We start from the raw sequence: 22,718 nt of genomic DNA, 5'->3' as shown, positions 1-22,718 counted from the left end.
GTGATGGTTGTTCTATATTTTATTTGTAATCCTAATGTGGTTGTGGGAGTAGGCGAGCCATGTTTACTTAGGCTGCCATCTTTACTGGAAGTCCTGATACTGTTTTCTAAATAACATTCTTCAACAAATAAAATATATTCATGTATGTGCATAGGTATGTGCATACATGAATGTCCAATCGTTTTATTGCTTGGAAGCTTACCAATATATGAATATATTCTCCTCTTAATGCACATTTGTGTTATTTCTATTTGGAAGCTGTTATAAATAAAGCTTCTATGAACATTCTCTGCACATTTTTGGGCACATGTATTCAATATTTTTATTTCCACTGGTAAATACCTATGATTAGAATCACAGGATAATAGGATAGGTATATTTTTAACTTTTATAACATTCTAAAGTTTTTCATAGTGGTTGTATAATTTACATTCCATCCACCAATATGTAAACATCCAGTTATTTCACATCCTCACCAATGAATTTGGTGTTTTAAGTCTTAATTTTGCTTTTCTAAAGGGTCTAAAATAGTATCACACTGTGATTTATGCTTGCATTTTTCTGATGAATAATAATGTTGAGCACTTTTTTCATGTCTATTGATTTGAAGTGCCTGTTCGTATCTTTTACCATTGTTTTTCTTCTTATTATTGAGTGCAAGAGTTTTTAAAAATAAATTATTTATTCAAGTCCCTTTGTTAATATAGGTAATGCTAATATTTCCCCCCAATTTGTGGTTTACCAGTACATTTTTAAAGTTGCTCTTTTATGTGCATATTTTAATTTCAAAGTAGCTTATCAGTTTTTAAAATGTTTATTGCTTCTTGTGTTCTTTCTAATAAATCTCTGCCTACTGCAGTGGTTTTTTTGGAGGGAGTTGTTTGATTTTTATAATTGTAGTATTTTTGTTTAGGTCTGTGATCAGTCAATTAATTTCTGAGTATAATGTGTAATAGTTGGTTCTTTATTTCACATACATTCAGTGTACCAGGATCATCTGTTACAAAGACCCTGTGTTCCCCACTGAACTCTTTTGGTATGGTTGTCAAATATCAAGTTAGGAACTGTTTCTAGAATCTCTACTCTGATCCATTAATCTTTGGTTTCCCTATGCCAATACCACACTGTCTTAATTAGTGTAGCTTTATGCTACGTCTTAAAATCAGGTGACATAAGGCCTTCCAATTTGTTTCACTTTTTCATAAGTATTCTGGCTATTCTAGGTCCTTTGAATTCCTGTCAGGAACATAGCTGAGCTAGAGAGAAAGCTTAGCTGTTAGGTGTCAGAGTAACTGATAAATACAACAATGAGCCAAAACTAAGCCTTTAATCACTTACTTTGATCCTGTAACCAAGAAGCTAAAACTAGAGAAAGCAGTAACTCTCCCCTGTTCTTTTTCTCCTCCATGTAATAGCACACCAATTGAGAGGCAGTTGGAATAGTGCATGCATAGTGATTTTCTTATGGTTAAGGTTGCCCTAAATAAAAGGCTTGGCATTGTTATGGACCCTGAAGCCAAAGGAGAGGATGGGGAGGACTAGAAGTGGAAGAGTACTCAGAACAGAGTCAGAGTGTGGAAATGTGTCTTCAATCACCCCCCCCTCCCCCAGTAAAGAGATGTCAGCAGATGTGCTTGAAAACTTCTGCCTAGGCCTCATAAAAAAGAGACCTAACAATAAAGGCAGTGCAGCTAGGAATGCAAATGGGAATAAGAGCATGCGTTCAGATGGGCCTGAATTCTTGAATGCAACTCCATTCAGAGACTGCAGTGCATTGGCTGTGTACTGAGTCTGATCCTGAGAGAGCAGCTTTCTCCCAGAGTCTTGCCAAGTAAAACCTTTGTAATTACCTATGGTCAGACATGAAAAGTTACACGAAGGTTTTAGACAGGAGGTGGACCCTTGAATTCCCATCTACATTTTAGAACCAGCCTGTCAGTTTTATCCAATGAAAGCTTTCTGGGGTTATGATGGGGGTCATGTTGAATCCATAGAAGAATTTGGGGCGAACTGGCATGTTGACAATATTGAATCTTTTTATCTACAAACATGGTATAGCATTCTATTTATGTGGAATCTTTCATTTGTTCCAGCAGTGTTTGAAGTTTTACTAGTGTACTGTTTGTACATACATTTTGCTACATTTATCCTAAATATTTCATATATGTCGATACTATTACAGATAGTATATAAAAATTCATTATCCAATTCTTCACTGCTGGTACTCAGAAACAATAGTGTTTTGGGGTTATTTTTGTAATTTATTTATTGTTGTTCAGTTACAGTTGTCCCACCTTTTTCCCCATTGCTCAACCCTACCTCACTCCCTGCTACAGTCAATCCTCCCCCCATTGCCCATGCCCATGAGTCCTCTATTCCTGTTCCCCTTCTTTCCCCTATTATCCCCCTCCCGCCTCCTCTCTGGTCACTGTCAGTTTGTTTTTTATTTCCAAGTCTCTGATTATATTTAATTCATTTGTTTGTCTTCTGATTAGGTTCCACTTGTAGGTAAGATTATATGATATTTGTCTTTTGCCACCTGGCTTATTTGACTTAGCATAATGCTCTCCAGTTCCACCTATGCTATCACAAAGGGTAGGAGTTCCTTTGTTCTTTATGCTTCATAGTATTCCATTGTGTAAATGTACCACAGTTTTTTGATCCACTCATTTACTGATGGGCACATGGGCTGTTTCCAGCACTTGGCTATTGTAGATAATGCTTCTATGAACATTGGGGTGCACAGGTTCTTTTGAATTAGTGTTTCAGGATTCTTAGAGTATAGTCCCAGCAGTCGTATTGCTCAATCAAAAGGCAGTTCCATCTTTAGTTTTTTGAGGACATTCCATACTGTTGTTTACAGTGGCTGCACCGGTCTGCATCCCCATCGCAGTGTATTAGGGTTCTTTCTCCACAACGTTGCCAGCACTTGTTGTTTGTTGATTTATTAATGATGGCTATTCTGACTGGTGTAAAGTGGTATCTCATTGTGGTTTTAATTTGCATCTCTCTAATGGCTAAAGATGTTGAGCATTTTTTCACGTGTCTGTGAGCCCTCTGTATGTACTCCTTGGGGAAGTGTATATTCAGGTCCTTTGCCCATTTTTTAATTAGAAATACTAGTGTTTTTGTATATTTAACTTATATCCCTAACCTTAATTCCCTTATTGGTCTAGTAATTGCATGTGGTTTCCTTAAAGTTTTCTCCATAGACAATCATGTCTATGTGAATAGAAGTAAGTTTTACTTTTGACTTTTCATGCTTTAGCTCTTTTTTTTTCTTACCATATTGCACTGGTTAGAACCTTTAGTATAGTGTTGAATAGATATGGTAAGAATAAACACTTTGCTTTGTTCCCAAGGTTAGGGAGAAAGTATCAGCTAAAATTAAAATTAACTAAATATTTATTAAAGTTAAAATAACTTTATTGAGATATAATATATATAAAATTAAACAACATTAAGTATGTAATGAGTTTTCACAAATATACTTGACAAATATGTCATGTAATCACTAACTAAAGATATAAAAAGTATCCATCACCTCAAGGTTCCCTTGTGCCCTTTTCATTTATTTATTACCTCTCAGGCCCTGGCAGTACAATCATACTGATTTGCTTTCTGTGACTATAATTTCCATTTACTAAAATTTTATATAAATAGAAGCATAAATTCTTTTGCATTTTTCTTTCACTTAGCATAAAGCTTTTGTGATTCATACATGTTGTATGTATCAATGGCTTGTTCCTTTATATTGCCTTATAATATTTCACTATGTATATAAAATATAAAAATGTGTGTATCCATTTCCCATTTGATGGAAATGTGGGTAGTTTGTACTTTGGGGCTAGTATAAATAAAACTGCTATTAACATTCAAGTACATGTCTTTATGTAACATTTGTTTGCATTTTCTTAGGTAAATAACTTGAGTGGAATTATTGGGTCATATCATAAATATATGTTTGTAAGACAAAGGCAAACTATCTTATAAGTAGGCTATCATTTTGCATTTCTTCTAGTAATGTAGGAGGGTTTCAGTTTTTCCATGTACTTGTCATCACTTGCTGTTGTCAGTCTTTTTAATACAATCCTTTTTTGTGGGTTCAGTGGTCTTTAAATGTGGTTTTAATTTACATAGTTTTGGTGACAAATTATGTTATGCATTTTTAAGGGCTTATTTCACATTTGTACATCTTGTTTGGTAAACTATTTTGTATACACATTTATTTTAACTTATTATTATTACTCAGAGTGCCTTGAATATTCTGAACAAGATATGTATTTTACAAATGGTTTCTCTAGTCAGTAGATTGCCTTTTCATTTTTTTAATGGAATCTTCAGTAGAGCAAAGTGATTTAATTTTGATGTCATGGAGGTTATTGAGTTTTCATTTTAAACTTTGTTCTTTTCATGTCATATTTAACTGCTTAAGCCAAATACTGTGGTTTACTCCTGATTCATTTTATGTTAATTTTTGTGCATCATGGAAAGAAAAAGTTAAGACTAAGTGTTCACTAAGGATTATCAAAATTTTCACCATCATTTATTGGAAAGATTTTCTTCCCACAGAATTGCCATAGCACTTTTGTTAAATATCAGTTGACCGTTTATTTAACTGTGTTTTTAATGGACACTCCTCTGTTTCATTATTATTTATGTTTATCTTCATTTCATATGAGTCTGTTTTGATTCCTACGGCTTTGGAGTAGTTCTTGAAACTATATAATGCAAATGCTCAAGCTTTTTCCTATTTTTTTCAAAACTGTGTGCTCAGTAGGAGTAGAGGGAGCATTCCTCAAGATAATAAAGGCCATATATGAGGAATCTACAGCCAACATCATCCTCAGCAGGCAAAAACTAAAAGCTTTCCCACTAAGGTCAGGAACAAGACAAGAGTATCTGCTTTCACCACTTCTACTCAACATAGCATTGGAAGTTCTTGCTACAGCAATCAGACAAGAAAACAAAATAAAAGGCATCCAAATTGGGAAGGGGGAAGTAAAACTGTCATTGTATACAGATGACATGATAGTGTACATAGAAAACCCTGTAGACTCCACCAAAAAACTACTTGACATAATAATTGAATTTGGCAAAACCACAGGATACAAAGTCAATATTCAGAAATCAAAGGCATTTTTGTACACCAACAATGAAACATCAGAAACAGAAATCCTGTATTGGCATTCTTTTTTTTTTAATTTATTTACTTTTTAAATACATTTGTCTCTGCCTCCCCCCCACCACTTTCCCTTGCCCCCTCCCTCCTTCCCTCCCTCAGCTCTTCCCCTTTGGTTTTGTCCATGAGTCCTTGCTATATGTTCCTTGACTTTCCCCTTCCCTTCCCTTTCCCTGCCCCCCGCTTCCCTCTTGTCTCTGTTGATTTCTTTTCCTTTCATTGTTGCTGGTCATATTTTCCTTGCATCTTTGCATTGTTGGTTAGGTTCCGCTTATAGGTGAGATCATATGGTATGCACTATCGCCCTCTTTATCTAAATAAATTCCACCTCTAATCACTCTCCAAAAAAAAAAAAGAAAGAAAGAAACAGAAATCCGGAAAAAATCCCATTTGCTATAGCAAAAAGAAAAATAAAGTACTGAGGTATAAACCTAACCAAGGAGGTTTTAAAAGACCAGTACTCAGAAAACTACACAACACTGAAGAAAGAAATTAAGGAAGACACAAATAAATGAAAGCATATACCATGTTCATGGATTGGAAGAATTAACATCATCAAAATGTCCATACTACACAAAGCAATTTATAGACTGAACACAGTCCCTATTAAAATACAAATGACATATTTCAGAGATATAGAACAAACATTTCAAAAATTAACATAGAACCATAAGCAAACCTGAATAACCTCAGCAATTTTGAGAAAGAAGAACAAAGTAGGAGGGATCACAATACCTGATATCAAACTATATTACAAATCTACTGTAATCAAAATAGTCTGGTACTGGCATAAGAACAGACACATAGGTCAATGGAACAGAATAGAGAGCCCAGAAATAAACCCATGTCTCTATGGTCAATTAATATTTGAAAAAGGGGGCAGAAGCATAAAATGGAGTAAAAATAGCCTCTTCAACAAATGGTGTTGGGAGATCTGGGCAGCTACATGCAAAACAATGAAACTTGATCACCAACTTACACAATATATAAAAATAAACTTAAGATGGATAAAAGACTTAAATACAAGCCACAACACCATAAAAGTCCTAGAGGAAACATAGGCAGGAAAATCTCAGATATTCCATGCAGGAATATTTTCACTGATATGTCCCTTAGAGCAAGGGACATAAAGGAAAGAATAAACAAATGGGACTTCATCAAAATAAGAAGCTTCTGCATGGCTAAAGAAAACATCAGCAAAATGAAAAGGGAATCAACCAAATGGGAAAATACATTTGCCAATGATACCTCAGACAATGGTTTGATCTCCATAATATATGAAGAACTCATATGACTCCACTCCAGGAAGACAAACAATCCAATTAAAAAATGGGCAAAGGACCTGAACAGACACTTCTCCAAGGAGGACATACTCAGGACCCAGAGACATATAAAAGAGTGTTCATCATCACTAGCCATCAGAGATATGCAAATTTAAACCACAGTGAGATACCACTTGACACCATCAGAGTGGCTATCCTAAACAAATCAATAAACAACAAGTGTTGATGAGGTTGTGGAGAAAAGAGAACCCTAGTACCTCTTGGTGGGAATGTGGACTGGTGTAGCCAATGTGTACAATACTATGGAATTTCCTCAAAAAACTAGAAGTGGAACTACCTTTTGACTAGGCAATTTTACTGCTGGGATTATACCCTAAGAAACCTGAAACAGCAATTCAGAATAACCTGTGCACCCCAGTGTTCATGGCAGTATTATTTATAATAGACAGGTGCTGGAAGAGCGAAAGTGCCCATCAGTAAATGAGTGGATCAAAAAACTGTGGTACATTTACACAATGGAATACTATGAAGCAGAAAGAAAGAAGGAACTCCTACCCTTCATGAAAGCATGGCAGCATGGATGGGACTGGAGAGCATTATGCTAAGTGACATAAGCCAGACAGTGAAATACAATTATCATATGATCTCACCTATAAGTGGCACCTAAACAACAAAACAAATAGTGAGCAAAATGTAACCAGAGACATGGAAATAAAGAACAAACTGGCAGTGACCAAAGGGGAAGGGAGGAAGGGAATAAAGGGGCAAAGAAGAAAAAGAAGGGTTATCAAGGAAAATGTATAAAGGACCCATAGACAAAGACAGTGAGAGGTAAGAATTGAAAGTGGGAGGTGGGGGTGGATAGCATGGAGGAAAGTAATGGGGGGTAAATCAGGGCAACTGTACTTGAACAACAATAAAAAATATTAATTAAAAAAACAACTGTGTGGACTATTCTAGATGTATTACATTTCCATATATATTTTAGAATCATGTTTTCAATGTCTTAAACAAAAAAGATGTCTTCTGGGATTTCGTTTGAAATTTTTTGACTTTAAGATCAATTTGGAGACAATGAACAACATTCAGTGTTCTTACCATTGATCAAGGTACATCTATTTACTTAAATTTTCTTTCATTGCCCTCAGCAATATTTTATAACTTTTAGTATACATAATTTCTACATATGTTGTTAAGTTTTGCTAGAGTATTTCATAATATTAATGATACGAATATTGGATGGAGAGTTCTATAAATTTCAGTTTAGTCAAGGAGGTCGATAATGTTGTCAAAATCTTTATATCCTTACTGATTGTCTCTAATTGTTCTAGCAATTATGTAAAGAATGTTTTCATTCCCAACCTTAATTGAAGATTTGCCTGTTTTTCTTTTCAATTCTCAGTATTTTTCTGGGTATTTTGAAGATCTGTGATTAGATGATTGTTATATTTTCTTGATGAATTGACCTCTTAATAATTCTTCAAATGTATCCTTTAAAATTTTTCTTGTTCTGAAAAATACTTTGTATTAATATTACATTAATATAACCACTTTAGCCATTTTTAATGAATACTTTCATGTTACTATATTTTTTCCATCCTATTAATTTATATTTGAAGTGAATTTGTTGCAGGCAAGAGCTAAGTTTATATCCACTCAGCAATCTATGCCCTTAATTGGAGTGCTTAGACCATTTACATAAATGTGATTATTGCTATGGCTGAGTTTAATGGAAATATTTTCTATTTGTTTATCTATTTGTCCCATTTGTTGTCTCCCCCGTTTTTCCTTTTTAAAACATTGTATCTTTTTTCTTTTTTTCTGTTTTTTTATTTTATTTTTTTTACTTTTTAAATACATTTGTCTCTGCCTCCCCCCCACCACTTTCCCTTGCCCCCTCCCTCCTTCCCTCCCTCAGCTCTTCCCCTTTGGTTTTGTCCATGAGTCCTTGCTATATGTTCCTTGACTTTATTTTATCTCATTTGTTGTCTTAGTATTTAATTTTAATTTTAAAAACTTTAATTTTTTATTGTTGGCTCAACAGTTTAATATATGTTTCATTTATATAATGAATAATTATATATGCAGCATTATAGTACCTCACACATACTGTAAGAACTTTATAACAGTATACTTCTATCTTCCCTTTTCTTAGTGCTGTTGTAATATGTTTTATTTATGTACATGTTACAAACCCCACAATACATTATTTTTATTTTTGTTTTATTTTATTTTTGAATTAAATTAATTGGGGTAACATTAGTTAATACATTATGTAAGTTTCAGGTGCACAGTTTTATAATACATTATTTGTATATTCCATTGTGTGCTCACCATCCAAAGCGTAGTTTCCTTCCATCATCATGTATATGATTCCCTTTATCTTCATCTTTCCCTCATCCCTCTTTCCTCTGGTAATATATCGTAGCTCCTTTCTTAATATTTTTGAGGAAATTCCATACTGTTTTCCATATAGTCTCCACCAATTTACATATAGTTGTCCAAGTACAGGTCTTACCTCCTTGTTTAAATTTTTTCCTACCACTTTACTTTTTTGTTGTTGTTGCAATAGTAAATGGTAATGTTTTCTTAGTTTCTCCTTCTGAGAATTCATTACTGGTATATAAAATGCCATCAATTTCTGAATATTGACTTTGCAGCCCAATACATTGCCAAATTCCTCTGTTAGATTGCGTAGTTTTTTCTTGGAATCTATGGGGTTTTCTATGTACCATATCATGTTGTCCAAGAATAGTAACTGCATTATTTCCCCCTTTCCAATTTGGATTCCCTTTATTCCTTCTTGTGTGATCATTGTAGTAGGACATCCAGTAATATGTTGAATAAGCGTGGTGGAACCTGACACCCCTCTCTTGTTGCTGATCTTAAGAAAAATATTTTTAGTTTTTGCCCATCAAGTATGATATTGGCAGTAGGTTTTCTGTATATGGTCTTTATTATGTTTTGGTATGCTCCCTTATTCCCCCTGAGTGATTTTTATCATAAATAGGTGCTGGATTTTATCAAATTCTTTTTCTGCATCTATTGATATGATCTTGTGGTTTTTACCCTCCATTTTGTCTATGTGCTATATCACTTTTATTGATTTGTGACTGCTATACCAATCTTGCACCCTTGGATCAAGTGTATGAATATTTTTTGATATATTGCTGGATCCCACTTGATAATATTTTTTTGAGAATTTTGGCATCTATGTTCCTCAGGGATATTGACCTGTAATTTTCTTTCTTTGTTGTGTCTTTACCTGGTTTTGGAATTAGGATAATACTGGCCTCATAAAAGAGTTTGGAAGCCTTCCCTCTTTTTGAACTTTTTGGAATAGTTTGAGAAGGATAGGTGTTAGTTCTTCTTTGAATTATTGATAAAATTCACCTGTAAAGTCTTCTGAGCCATCCATCCCAGGACTTTTGTTTGCTGGGAGCTTTTTGATTATTACATCAATTACTTCAATCTTACTAGTTGTAATTGGTCTAGTCAGGTTTTCTGCTTCCCCTGATTCAGTTTTGGAAATGTGTGGTTCTAGAAATGTATCCATTTTTACCAGGTTGTCCAATTTCTGGCCATGTAGTTGTTCATAGTATTTTCTGACAATCCTTTGTAATTACTCACAGCCTTGCACTACTTCTTGTTAGTACAATATTTCTGTGGAATCAGTTGTTACTTCTCCTCTTTCATTTCTCACTTTATGTATTTTCATACTCTCTCTTTTTTTCTTGATAAATGTGGTTAAAGGTTCATCAATTTTGTTTATCTTGTCAAAGTACCAAGTCCTAGTTTCATGATCTTTTGAATCATTTTTTTTTTTTGGTCTCTATTATGAGAGGTGAAAAGGAAGGGAACTAATATGAGTAATGAATAGAAAGAGGACAATGGGAAAAAGGGACAAAGAAAGAGAGAGAATAACAAAAATAAGAAAAGGGGAAAATGGAGAAAGCAAAGATAAGAGTAAAATAAGAGATATAAAAGAAAAATAGAGCAACAAAAATAAAAGAAAAATAAAACATAATAATACAGCTATGAAAAAGAACAAAGTGGAATTCATCTCAGTAGAGGTTAGTGCTTGCCTGCTGGGTTCTCCTTTTGGATACAGCTCTGATGTCTGAGGCAGGTGTAAACCAATACCAGGTGCTGTCCACATCTAGCCCTCAGTAGCCTGTTTGAAGCTACAAGCTTCAAGCCACAGTTTGTAGCTGTTTCATCTGGGATTGGCTGCACACAGGTTATGCCAAGCTGTGCTGCAAGGCTGCTTTTATCAGTATTCGGTCCAGGAGTGTGTCAATAAATGTACCAAGGCACCACACGCTCCACCATTGCCTGCCAACTTGCTGTGAGTCTTAGACTGGTTGCTGACCTCACTCCTTCTGAGAGGGTTTCTGGCAGATTCATGGGGGATGGATATCCTGTGGGAAGTACATTTCAGACTTCAGAAAGATGGTGGGTATATTCCTGAGCCACTCGTCTGAGTCTGTCCCGGATTACTGCCTTGAATTCAGCTAGACAGAGCCCCTAGTTGGCTGGTGGATGGGGCCTCCAGAGTCCAGAGTTTTGGTCTGCAGGAAACTAGGAGGGTGTTTTTATGTCTTTACTGTGAGGGGTACATGCCAGCCTAGTTCCTGGGAAAGTGTAGGGAATATCTGCACCCTACAGCCAGTCTCTGACACCCCATGCATGTGCATATGTTGCTCTCTCCTCAGCAGGGATAAAATACAGATGGGAGAACAGAAAGAAAAAAAGGAAAAATTGCAAAACAAAACAAGACAACACAAACAAATAAACAAAGAGAAAGGGATGCAGGCTTGAGCAAGCAGTATTCCACAGGGTAGGGTAATTGTTTTTTTCCCTGAGAGGACTTTGCTTCTCTCAGGAAAGATGGCTGCTGCAGTATTGAGGTATATCCTGGCACAGAAATCCCTACAGCCTTTCTCCGATGTCTCCCCAATGCCTCCCACTCCAGACTCTCCGCATGTTACTTAAGTCCATGCTGCTCTCCCTTCACTGAAGCCCAAAGTAAGTGGCTGCAAACTTGAAACCTGTGCTTTGGTCCCTTTAAGAAAAAAATATAGTGGCTTTGTCCCCAGCAAGCTCCTCTCCCCGGCAGAGACAAACCCTGTGACCACTACATGGGCAGCTGAGCCTAGCGCTGTTGCTGCATGCCTGGAAGCCTGGCGTGAGATCCAGGTTTCTCTCCTCTCAGGAGGAAGCTCCCACAGCTGTGCCATAAGCTTGGCCTGTTGCTTGTTTTAACAAGGTTGTCCCTTTTCATGTCCCGCTTTTCCTATTGGTCTCTAGTTGGTTTCTAGCTGTTCTTTGTTAAAAGTCTCTTTTCCAGGTAACCTTCGGTTATTTATTTTGGGTGGCTGTCCCCCACTTTTGTTTTATTTCCTGTTTGGTTCTGGGAGAAGGTGCAAAAAAGATCCTCATACTCTGCACCATCTTGTGACCATCTTCTTGAAAGCCATTTTTTGGAGTATAATTTTTCACCCTTTCACTTTGAATCTATGTCTCTTAGCTGCAAGTGGTGTTTTAAAGGCAACATATAAATTGTTTTTGTCTTTTAATCCATCCTGCTACTTCTCTTTCTTTTTATTGGTAAGTCGATTTATGCTTATGGTGATTATTGATACATAAGGACTTACTACAGCCATTTTATCTTTTTCTGTGTGTGTGATTGCTCTGTATCTCCATTGTTTTCCTTTTCCTTGTTTTTGTCTGCTATTTAGACTAAAGTGGTAGTCTATGATTTTTGTTCTCTGGTGTTTTTTTTTTTAATATGTATGTGTCTCTGTTTAGATTTTTTTGTTTTGCAATTACTATTAGGTTTACCTAATGGATAGTTTTACACATACAATAGTCCCTCTTCATCTGAGTGCACCTTAACTCCAGTCACCTATGCATGTTCATTGCTTTTCCTCTATTTATGTTCTTGTTGTCACAAATTATCCCTTTTTATGCTGTATATTCATTTCCAAATTGCAGAAGAAATAATCTGTTAAAAATGCTTTTACCCCCTTTAACCTTTAAAATACTTTTTCTCCCTTTAATCTTTGTTATAACTAAGTGTTTAATACTCTATTTTGAAATAGAGTTGCAATTTCCTGCTTCTGTCTGTTCATTATCATACAGTTTTGTATTCTTTTGTCATTATGCTCACAGGGTTTTTTTTGTTTGTTTTTTGTTTGTTTCAGGTTAAATAGCTCCTTTCAACATTTCCTGCATGAGGGTCTTATGATGAGAAATTCTCTCAGTTTTTGTCTGCAAAAGGCTTTATTTCTCCTTTGTATCTAAAGGATAACTTTGCTGGATATGTTATTCTTGAATGTTGATTTCTTTCTTTAAAGGCTTACATGTTTGATTTCCTGTTTTTCTAGCTTATAAGGTTTCTGCTGAAAAATTCAATGATAATACATTGGGCTTTTCTTTATAGGTTACAGTCCTCCCTGACCCCCCCCCCCCGCCCCAGGCTGTCTTGAGAATTTTTTGCTCATTAACTTTTGACAGTTTTTATATAATGTATCTTAGAGGAGGTTTCTTTGCATTCAGGTAATTAGGTGTTCTGTGAGCTTCTTGGGTTCAAAGTTCAAGCTCTTTTCAGTGGCTTGGAAAGTTCTCATCAATAATTTGTCTGAATAGGCTTTCTGTTTCTCTCTTCTTTTTGTATATCCATTATTCTTATATTGCTCTTCCTAATGAAGTCAATGCTGTAGTGTCTGAGCTGTCCCAACTGCTGTGATGGGTGGGGAAGGAGTAGGGCAGGGAGAGGTGTGTTCACATGCTACAGCTTAATTTCTTCCACTGAGACTAGCTGGAATGATATTTCTTTCCCTCCAGCCCTTTCCAGGGTGTTGAGAGAGGGCTGCAACTCAACACTTCCACTGCTATTGCATCACCTGGAGCTGGGTGGGTGACAGGAATGGGGTGGCATTTGTGCATATGCATGATTTTTCTCTGTGGTAATGGGAGCTACCAGACTGAGGCTGCCAGACCTTTTAACCATATATCATCCCCTATCACTGAGCTCACCCGTAATGTGTACTAGCCACTCAGGCCAAAATGCCACCTCTGTTCTCTGGGCTGCTGAGTGAGAGCTTCATCCTGACCCTTCACTGCTACTGCATCAGCTGAGGCCATAGTGAGTCCAGGACTGCGTCTGTGGCCCTTGTCTTCATCCTTTCCCTGCTTACTTCAACACACCTACCATTAGATGCTTCAATGTGCAGATCTCTCAGATGTGTTTATTGTTGAGCACAGAGTCATTTGTTGAATTATAGTTGTCCAACTTGTAACTTGAAAGGGAGAAATCAAGAAGTCTTCTCACTCTGCCATAATGCTGACATCACTCCAGTATTTTTATTTTTAATTCATAGATAAAAATAATTATTTTGGCCCTGGCTAGATGGCACAGTTGGTCAGAGTGTCATCTTATACACCAGAACATAGTGGGTTTGATCCCTGGTCAGAGAATGTATGGCAGACAGCTGATTGATGTTTCTCTCTTTCCCATCCTCTCTCTCTAAAATCAATAAATATATCCTTGGATGAGGATTTAAAAATTATTATTATTATTGATATTTTGTTTTGGATCCTACATTCTAATTGCCTATTTTTTTTCCTGTCAGTATTACACTTGGGAACTCTTATTATATCTGTAAGCAGAAGTAATTAACTATATTTTAACATAAAAAGTATGAAGATATTGACTTGGTATAATATATAATATTTATAATATTGTATTTACTTATAATAATATTGAGATCAATTCTGTGTGGAAAATTTTCAAAGTACATTAACAAATTTCTGATTTGATGTTCCTAAAGGTCCTGTGAACTAGATAAATCTAGTATTATAATTCTCATTATAAAGTAACTAAACAGTTCTAGCAAGACTCATTAATTTTTCTCAAAGTCAAATAGCTTATAAAATAATTGAGATGGGATCTTTTGTCTTTTATAACAACACTTTTTCCAGTTTCCAAAGTCTATCTTGCTGGGAGATATAAAACTGTGTGAAATAGCAAAACATCTATTCAGTAGTATCCTAGAACTTTTAATTTGTTGTAAGGAGGGTAGTGTAATGGAGTGGAAAGAACTAGATTCAGAGTAAGAAGGTGATTTGCCAACCAGATTTAATCTAAAAAATAAAACAACATGGAACTTATATAAAATAAGCAAAACAGCATTCATGCAACTAGTGTATATTTAACATAGGAAACAAAAAAACATAGATTTACAATTGTTCACCTAGAAGTCATGCTGTATATTGAGAGAAAATGAAGTTATTGTATGCTTAATGGTTGCAGTGATCAAAACGACTGCATAGGAGAACAGTTTTAATTTCTCAGGAGATTTTAGTTATAAAATTAATCAATGGTCTTTGTCTTTTAACAAATGGGACAAAATAAAGAGCAAAGAAGTAAGAAAATTTTAATCTTTTGTAAATGAAAGCTGTATCTGTTTATAACTACCACAGTGTCAAAAGTTTAGAGATATGAATTTTTATATAATATTTGCTGTTAAAATATCCTTTGTTTAAAAAAACTAATTTGGAACCTAATAATTATAATTTTATTTCAAAAAGGCACATAATTACATACTTAAGCATCTGTAGCTTTTAAAAGTGTGACATTTCTTGACCTGTTACCCATTGCATAGCAAAAAGATGTTACATGATTCTCCTGCAAAAATATAAGACAAAGTTAAAGAGCAGAATGAGTAATCACTACTTACATAATAAAATGCAAGTACAGGTCATTCCTGTCTTTGCAGTGGTCATAATCATATTGAGATCAATTATATTTTTATGTGGAAAATTATACTATGGCTATTATACAAGGTCAACCTATCCTATATAAAGGCACAATATCCTTTCTGATTTGCTCTATTCACTGCCTGACATCCCCAACCCTGCTGTAGCATTACTTCCCAATAATCTTATTTTTAATTCAAAGGCAAAAATAATAATGGTTGGTGTGATACATTCTAGTTGCATATTTTTTTTCTCTCAGAGTTGCATTTGGGAACTGCAATGGGTTGGCTGTGGTGGATTTTATACAGAAGACAGTACTGTTAAGCATGGGGACCATTGACCTATATAAATCAAGTGACCTATACCAACGACAACCACGGTCTCCTCGAAAAAACAAGCAGTTCATTGCAGGTAGGAGATAAAACAAGATGAGTATGAACTTGATTAGTTTGTCTGTTTTCTTACCTTTAGATTTCTTTCTTCTGTGATGCTATTAAAATGCATGGCAATATAAAATGAATATAATTTACAATACTATGTAAGTAAAATTAGAGCCATAGTAAGAATCTTTGAAAGGGTAAATGAGGTGTTTATACTTCAAACCGATACTAAAATTAGGAAACATCTCAAGTTTCTTAGGTTCAAGTCCTAGGAAATAATAGAAAATAAGCTATTAAATATAAAAATGTTATGAAAATCAGTCTCTGTAGTTGAAAACACTGCTTTCAATGGTTGTGTTAAAGAGGCTAATTTTCTTCTAGTATGCCTGACCCCTTTAAAAATATAATTGTTTTATTCATTCATTTAGGTAAAAGTTAAAAGTAGTTACTTCTTTTAATTTCTTGAATTAACTCCATATTTTAACTGTTAGTTTGCCTTATTGAGTGATAACTTTTTAGGAGGTATTATAACAAATGCATTATTAATTAACATTTAAAATGTTATAAAAGATAACATTTTTCTTGAGAGGATCAATAAGTTGATTTATTTACTTATAAAAGGAAAATAAAAATGATTAATTAGGATTTAAACAGAAATGCTTCCTATATAATGTCAAACAGATTTGCCAAATTATCCAAAGTTTTATTAAAATTTCAATATATATTTATATAGTTGACTTTGTGAACAATGCCAAACTTTTGTATATTTTCTATCCACTGGCATAGTTCAGTTTAAAAGTTAGGTAAAAAAAATAGGTTGAAAGGTTCATAGATGGAAATATATTTATAGTATTATGTCAGTGGACAGGAAAATATACAGGTTTTTAAAAAATTTTAGACAGTTTTTTACTTGAATTTAATGGAACAACACTAGTTACCCAGATAGGTCTTTAAACTTTTTTTTAATTAATTGAGCATTGAAGACTTTAGTAAATATACCCATGCAAGAATATTTTAGAATAAAAACGGTACATGATGGTAGGTGTTATGTTCTAAATAGCAGGCGTGCCAAACTTAACATTTGAATATGATACTAAAGTTTCACTTTTCCAATGAAAAATTACTTGAAATACTGAAGTCTTTATGTGTTTTTTTTTCTTTTGAAAACCTCAACCCTTTCCAAAGTGCTAGTTTTGACCCTTTTCAGGAACACTTAAGTTCTCTTTCAGAACCTGGATTTTCTGGTTTTTTATTTGTTAGGAATCTCAACTTTTAGCAATATTTTTGGAGTGCTGGAAATTTCAAATTTTATAAGTTCTGCTTCAACCATTACTGGCTTCTGAAAGGAAGACAGAATAAGAGAAATTGTGCATGAGTGTATCATAAGATTCCCTCATGACTGCGAAAAAGAAGGTTGATTTTTGAAGGTTCATGGACTCTACAGTATGAAGATGTTAGGAGACAGCAGGCACATTTGCATACTGACAGCACCAATTCAATCAGAAAACCTTTAGATTCTCCAACAGTATCTAGGTTACTGCTACATATACACAGTGGGGTGACAGGTGATACAACTGTTATTTAAATTAATCTTGTTGAGCTTTAACATTTGTGATTAGAGCTTAGAATTTTGATGACTTTAAAATTAGGAAAAACTGTAATGAAGCCATAAATTTTATATTTAGTGTATAAAATGAGTACTCACTTTGTTATAAAAATAAAATATTACAAACTAATAAACTTCCTAAGCTTTCTTTTTAATACTGCAAATTAAAGACAACCATTTTGATATTTACGAGGTTACATATATATTATTTGTAGGACAAATAAGTTTACTACATAAAAAACACAAGAGAAATATGCCATCCATTTTTATAAGATATTTAATTAAATAAAATTACCAAAGCATTCTCATCATTCATCTACCACATTTTACTTTCTAATTGATTTATTTTTTTTAATATCTTTTCTCTAAGTTGATTACCTAAACTTGCTGCAATTTCTTCATCTTGGCTGTTCTAGATTCTGGTATGATATCACTTCCTTTCACTTTAGACTCTTTCTCTCTCTTTCCCCTGCCTGCTGCTGATGCTGGTGTTATGGCATGTTCCAAAGACAACTTTTGCATGCGTGGCCTGTCTAACTTTTATCCTGATTTAACGAAACGGATCCGTACCTCCTATCAGAGTAAGTTCTATTAAGATTAGGCAAATAGCGTTTTTAAGTCATAATGCTTGAGTTAAATCCATACATCTGGGCTCAGTAATGTGTTTCTAAAACACATTCAGCATGCATGCAAATTTTTGTTGTATTATTGAAGTGCAGCTTGATAATTTTAATTAAAATTATAAAAATATTTTAAAGTTATTGCCATAGACCCATTTACTCATATCCATTGTTTCAGTGTTTATTTCAAACCATGCATAACACGTCCTATTGGTCCAAAGTTGCTGTCTTTAGTTTTGAGGACGAAGAGCCATGGCATCCTTATAAATAAAAAAAAAAAAACAGATATACCAGTTTCAACAACAATTGAATACTGTCTTATTTTGGAAACTTAGTGCCTTTGACCATTTTATAAAATTATTCTAACCATAACCACAATATTTCCTTTTACTAAGTAATGAGATTTCTTAGAGATACCTATGTATTGCTAATTTCTGATGGTTTTTATTAAAATAAAATACACAGTTGGAGAATTAAGGTCATAAATAAAAGAGTCAATACTATTATTATTTACCTTGCTAGCAAATACAAATCTGAAGATGGTGGAGTAAGCACTTCTAAAAATTGATACAGAAAGAGTGGGGAATGAGGGTAAGATTAGAAGTGCAAATGACACTAGTGATGTTTTGGGTGGATATTGATGTGAGAAGATGTTTATGATAAGTAAATCAATGTTATGTTTAAAAGTATGTTTCTTAACAACATATACAAGATGGTTCATATTTATTTAAAACACACATACAAATGTATGTTGTTTGTACAGTATCTTAAATTTCTTCCGACCTCACCTCACCAGCTTGTAGATACTAATGGAATCACATCACTTATAAAAACCTAAAACTTTATGTTTCTCTAGCTAAAGAAAGTCTGTCTCTGTGAAACCCCTAACTTTTTTCTGGGAGTGCCCAGAGAATGACTTTCTTTTGCTCAAAAGTATTCTCTAGTTTTCTACTCTAGCAGAGCACCTGCTTTTGGGGTACTTCCCACTGCCTCTGCCTCTGATGTCTTGTGACTAGAACACTATCTTTCTGCTGCTTCTGCTGCTTTCTGTTATGCCAGTTCCTTTATTTAGATGCCTCCAGTGTACAGTCTTGTACACAGCAGTGTTTGAACCATTTAGTTGGTAGTTAGCCTACATTTATGTGTATGTTTACTCACCTTTATGCATAGGCTCTTCCTTTCCAAATGCATGACAAGAACCTGAAAAACATGTCTAAAATTTTTGTATTCTCTACACCCAGCTCAAGTATGAGCTCAGTAAACAAGATAGTAGTAGGATAGGAAATGACAAAAAGGAATTTTTGCTCCCTTTTAGAATCAGGGTATTTCTCAAATTTGACAAATGAGAGCAGAAATAGCTTCTGTAGTTATTGGGTTCACTGGAATTTTGCCAAAGAAATCATAGTTTTTTCTAAACAAAAGTCTAAAGTGTCAAGACAGATGTAAAATCAAATCCTTACAAGCCATAAAGAGATCTTCCATGTCCCCACCAGTAGGTTCCATAGAGGCTCAGAGAAGCTTGAGATTTGAAAACAGATTTATTAAAGTCTTCTGTTGATAATCCATATCATATATTTTAATAAGAGACTGATTCTTTAATGCCTTGAATGTATATCCTGGAATTTGCTTTAAAAAATAAATTTTATGAAAATTTAGCTTTAACTCTTGGATAATATAAACTGGTTACATTTCTACAGTTTTGTTTTATTATAATAGAGACTGTACAGCCTTTACATGAATTGTTTTTTAGCTTTCAGAAAAGCATATCTTCATTGTCCCTATTTGGGAAAAATTTAACCCAATTCCATTGAGTATCTCTTGTGTTCTAGGATTGTGCTTGGCAGTTTGATTGGGTGTTATATTATTTAACACTCATTATAACCCTTTGAGGAAGATAGATATTTATTAGTAGGTTCCTCTGCAGATGAGAAAATTAAAATTAAAAAGATGAAATTAGTTTCTTATACCCATACAAAACAAGTAGGACCAAACTTAGACTTGTCGATGCAAAAGTGATTTCATATGCTTTTCACTGTATTATCTATCCTCTGTCTCCAACTGTCTCTTCAAGTTTCAGACACATTGTAAAGCAATTTCATTATTCCCTAATCAGAAACACTTCTTTTAAGCTTTTGCCCATGATTGATAAAATCCTATGTTCAAAAATGAAACAACTTAAAATTATTTTTCACACTTGAAGAGATTGGACAAGTTCTCAAAAATCCATTTTTACATTTATTATATAAATTTGGCTCTCCAAGTGATATCACATTCTATTTTGAACTTTATACTTTTCATTTAAGAAACATCTCAATTGCAGGCTTTTCCTGTGCTCTTTCACTGTCCATCTTGTAACACAGTTTAAGCTCCAAGGAGATGACTTCCCTAAACCTTTAAATTCTCATCAGCAAATCTTTACATCGTTGAATAATAAAACTGTATAGGTCCAAGGAAACCTCTGTATTTTACAGGTTATGATTTGTAGAAGCAACTCCACCCTGAGATTGATCCAGCAGGTATGGTAAGATTCTGCTTTGTGGATCCACTGGAATGTGCAAGCAGGGCTCTTCCACCGAAGACAGTGTGAAACTAGCAAAATGTTCTAGTGCCCACATGCAGGTGGGTTTGCCCCACCCAGAGAAGGTGTAGAACTAGCAAAGTGCTAAGGTACATGCACACAGTGCTGCCCAAACAAGAGAAAGCATAAAACTATAGGGGTGCTTCTATAAGTGAATACAGGGCTACCCCACCTGAAGAGGATACAGAACACTGACGGGGCACTACTACATGATCACATAGGACTGTCCTGCCTGGAGAAAGGGCAGAACTTGCAAAGTTCTGTGGTACATGTTACCTAGATCAAGCTTGCGTAACAAGTAATTAAAGCAATAGGGCATGCTGCACACATACTAGGCAGCACAGCCCAAATCGGAAGTGCAAGAAAACACACATACATTAGGTTGCCCTGCCCAGACTCCTTTCTGGCCATGAGCAGCCAGAACAACAGGGAGTTACTACACACCTGTGTACACCAGGCTGCTCCATCATGAAGCCACTCATTCTGGCCATGTGGCACACTGGTCACTGCACACACCCTCCCTGCCTACTAACATCATCTGGCACATAGTCTATAAAGAGACTGCTTTTTCAAGATTGGTAGAGATAGCCATTTCATCTAACTCAAACGAATAAACAAAGTCAAAGAAAATAGGAAAAAAGAAGAATATAATCCAAATGAAGGAATAAGAAAATATTCTGGAGAAAAACCCTACTGAAACAGAGATAACTAATTTGCCTGATAAAGAACTCAAAGAAATTGCCATAAGGATGCTCAACAAAATAGGGAATAGAATAGTGGGACTCAGAGAGAACTTCAAAAACTAATTAGAAAATATAATAAAGAACTAATTAGAGAGGAATAATACAATAGCAGAAATGAAAAATACATTAGAAGAAATCAACAGCATGTTAGTTAATACAAAAGAATGGGTTAGCAACCTGGAAGAGAGTTTGGTGGAAATCACCAAGTAGAACATCAAACTGAAAATATAATTTTAAAAACAATATAGTCATCATTTTGGGAGAGATATCAAACACTCTAATATTTGTATGATAGAGATTTCAGAAGAGTGAAAAAAAGGGGGAGAAAGTATATTTGAAGATAAAATGGATGAAAACTTTGCTAATCTGGAGAAAGAAACAGACACCTAGACCCGTGAAGCACAGAGAGTTCCAAACTAGATGAACCTACAATAATACACAAATAATAAATAAAAAAGAATCCAAACAAAGCACTAAAGAAAACGAGCAAATCAAAAGGAAAAAGATGAACATATCTGGTCAAAATGGTGGAGTATGTAAATGCTGTGCCTGCCTCCACCCATGATGACATTAAAATCACAATTAAATTATAAAACAAGCACCATTGAGACCTACCAGAAGAGTATCTGAAGAGAATCCTATACGTAAGGATATAAAGAAGCTAAAATGAGACTGGTAGGAGGGATGTATGTATATGAGACACTGGCAGATCTCACACCAAAAGCCAGGTGATTAAAACCCAGAAGGGATATTTCAGCTGTGGAGGTTCCCTCTCAGGAGTGAGGGATCCTGCCTCACTCCTGGATCCCCAGCCTGGGACACCAATGCTAGGAAGAGGAGTCCCCATAACATCTGGTTGTGAAAACCAAAGGGGATTGCATCTGAATGAGAATGAAAGCTGCAAGAATCCTCTTGATTCTATAGGAAAGGTGTTCCTCCTTAGGGGATTGCACATGGACTCATTCCCTCACAAAATCACTCACACTGGGCTCCAATGCAAGGGCGTCAGATTGATAAGAACCAGGAACAAATGAGGAAGAACTGAATTTATTTGCTTCAGGGTGAAGGCTGAGGGACAGGGGTTGGGAAACTCTCTTCAGGAATAGAAGCACTAGCATGTGCAGATGCTCCTTTGTTGAGCCCTCTCCTATCCAACCAGTAGACTTAAGTAGGTGCCAAATCTGAGCTTTCAATTAACATTGCTAATACTGTTCACCACATCCTGGAGATGCCCTGACACACTGCCCCACCAAATTTTCATGCTTGGCCTTACAACCTCCAGTGGCTTTTCTACACTAGTGGCCTGCCTTGGCTCACACTGTGGACTTTCCAGAAATCTATCAAAGTTCTACAAATCACCATCAGGCAACATCTGTCCATGGCATGACCTGTACCTATTGCTAAATTCCCAAGCCTGGCACAAGCAGTGACCAGTCTCAACTTGCATTGTAACTCCCATCAGAGGGCCCCAAGCTTGGCATAAGTTGCAATCAGTGTTGTCTTGGAATGGAGCTTCAATTAAAAGGCCACAACTCCAGCAGAAGTACCAGCTAAGCTCAGCAC

At 35.1% G+C, this 22,718-nt stretch overlaps 1 protein-coding gene across 5 annotated transcripts in view; it reads left to right on the top strand.

The window, feature by feature from the left end:
• The window catches only part of STXBP5L (syntaxin binding protein 5L), a 402,439-nt gene that overhangs the window by 269,696 nt on the left and 110,025 nt on the right, over nucleotides 1–22,718 (top strand). For 3 of the 5 annotated variants that reach the window (XM_054575241.1, XM_054575240.1, XM_054575244.1), the window contains exons 19-20: nucleotides 15,488–15,639; nucleotides 17,724–17,795. In XM_054575241.1, the coding sequence (XP_054431216.1) occupies nucleotides 15,488–15,639; nucleotides 17,724–17,795 (224 nt within the window). The remainder of the gene's footprint in view (nucleotides 1–15,487; nucleotides 15,640–17,723; nucleotides 17,796–22,718) is intronic. The other 2 variants (XM_054575243.1, XM_054575242.1) reach the window with 1 other exon arrangement.

Source organism: Pteronotus mesoamericanus, unplaced genomic scaffold (genome assembly GCF_021234165.1).
Source record: "Pteronotus mesoamericanus isolate MK-2021 breed Mesoamerican mustached bat unplaced genomic scaffold, CSHL_Meso_final contig_27, whole genome shotgun sequence".
Classification (NCBI taxonomy): Eukaryota; Metazoa; Chordata; class Mammalia; order Chiroptera; family Mormoopidae; genus Pteronotus; species Pteronotus mesoamericanus.
This window is presented reverse-complemented; position numbering and strand designations above follow the sequence as displayed.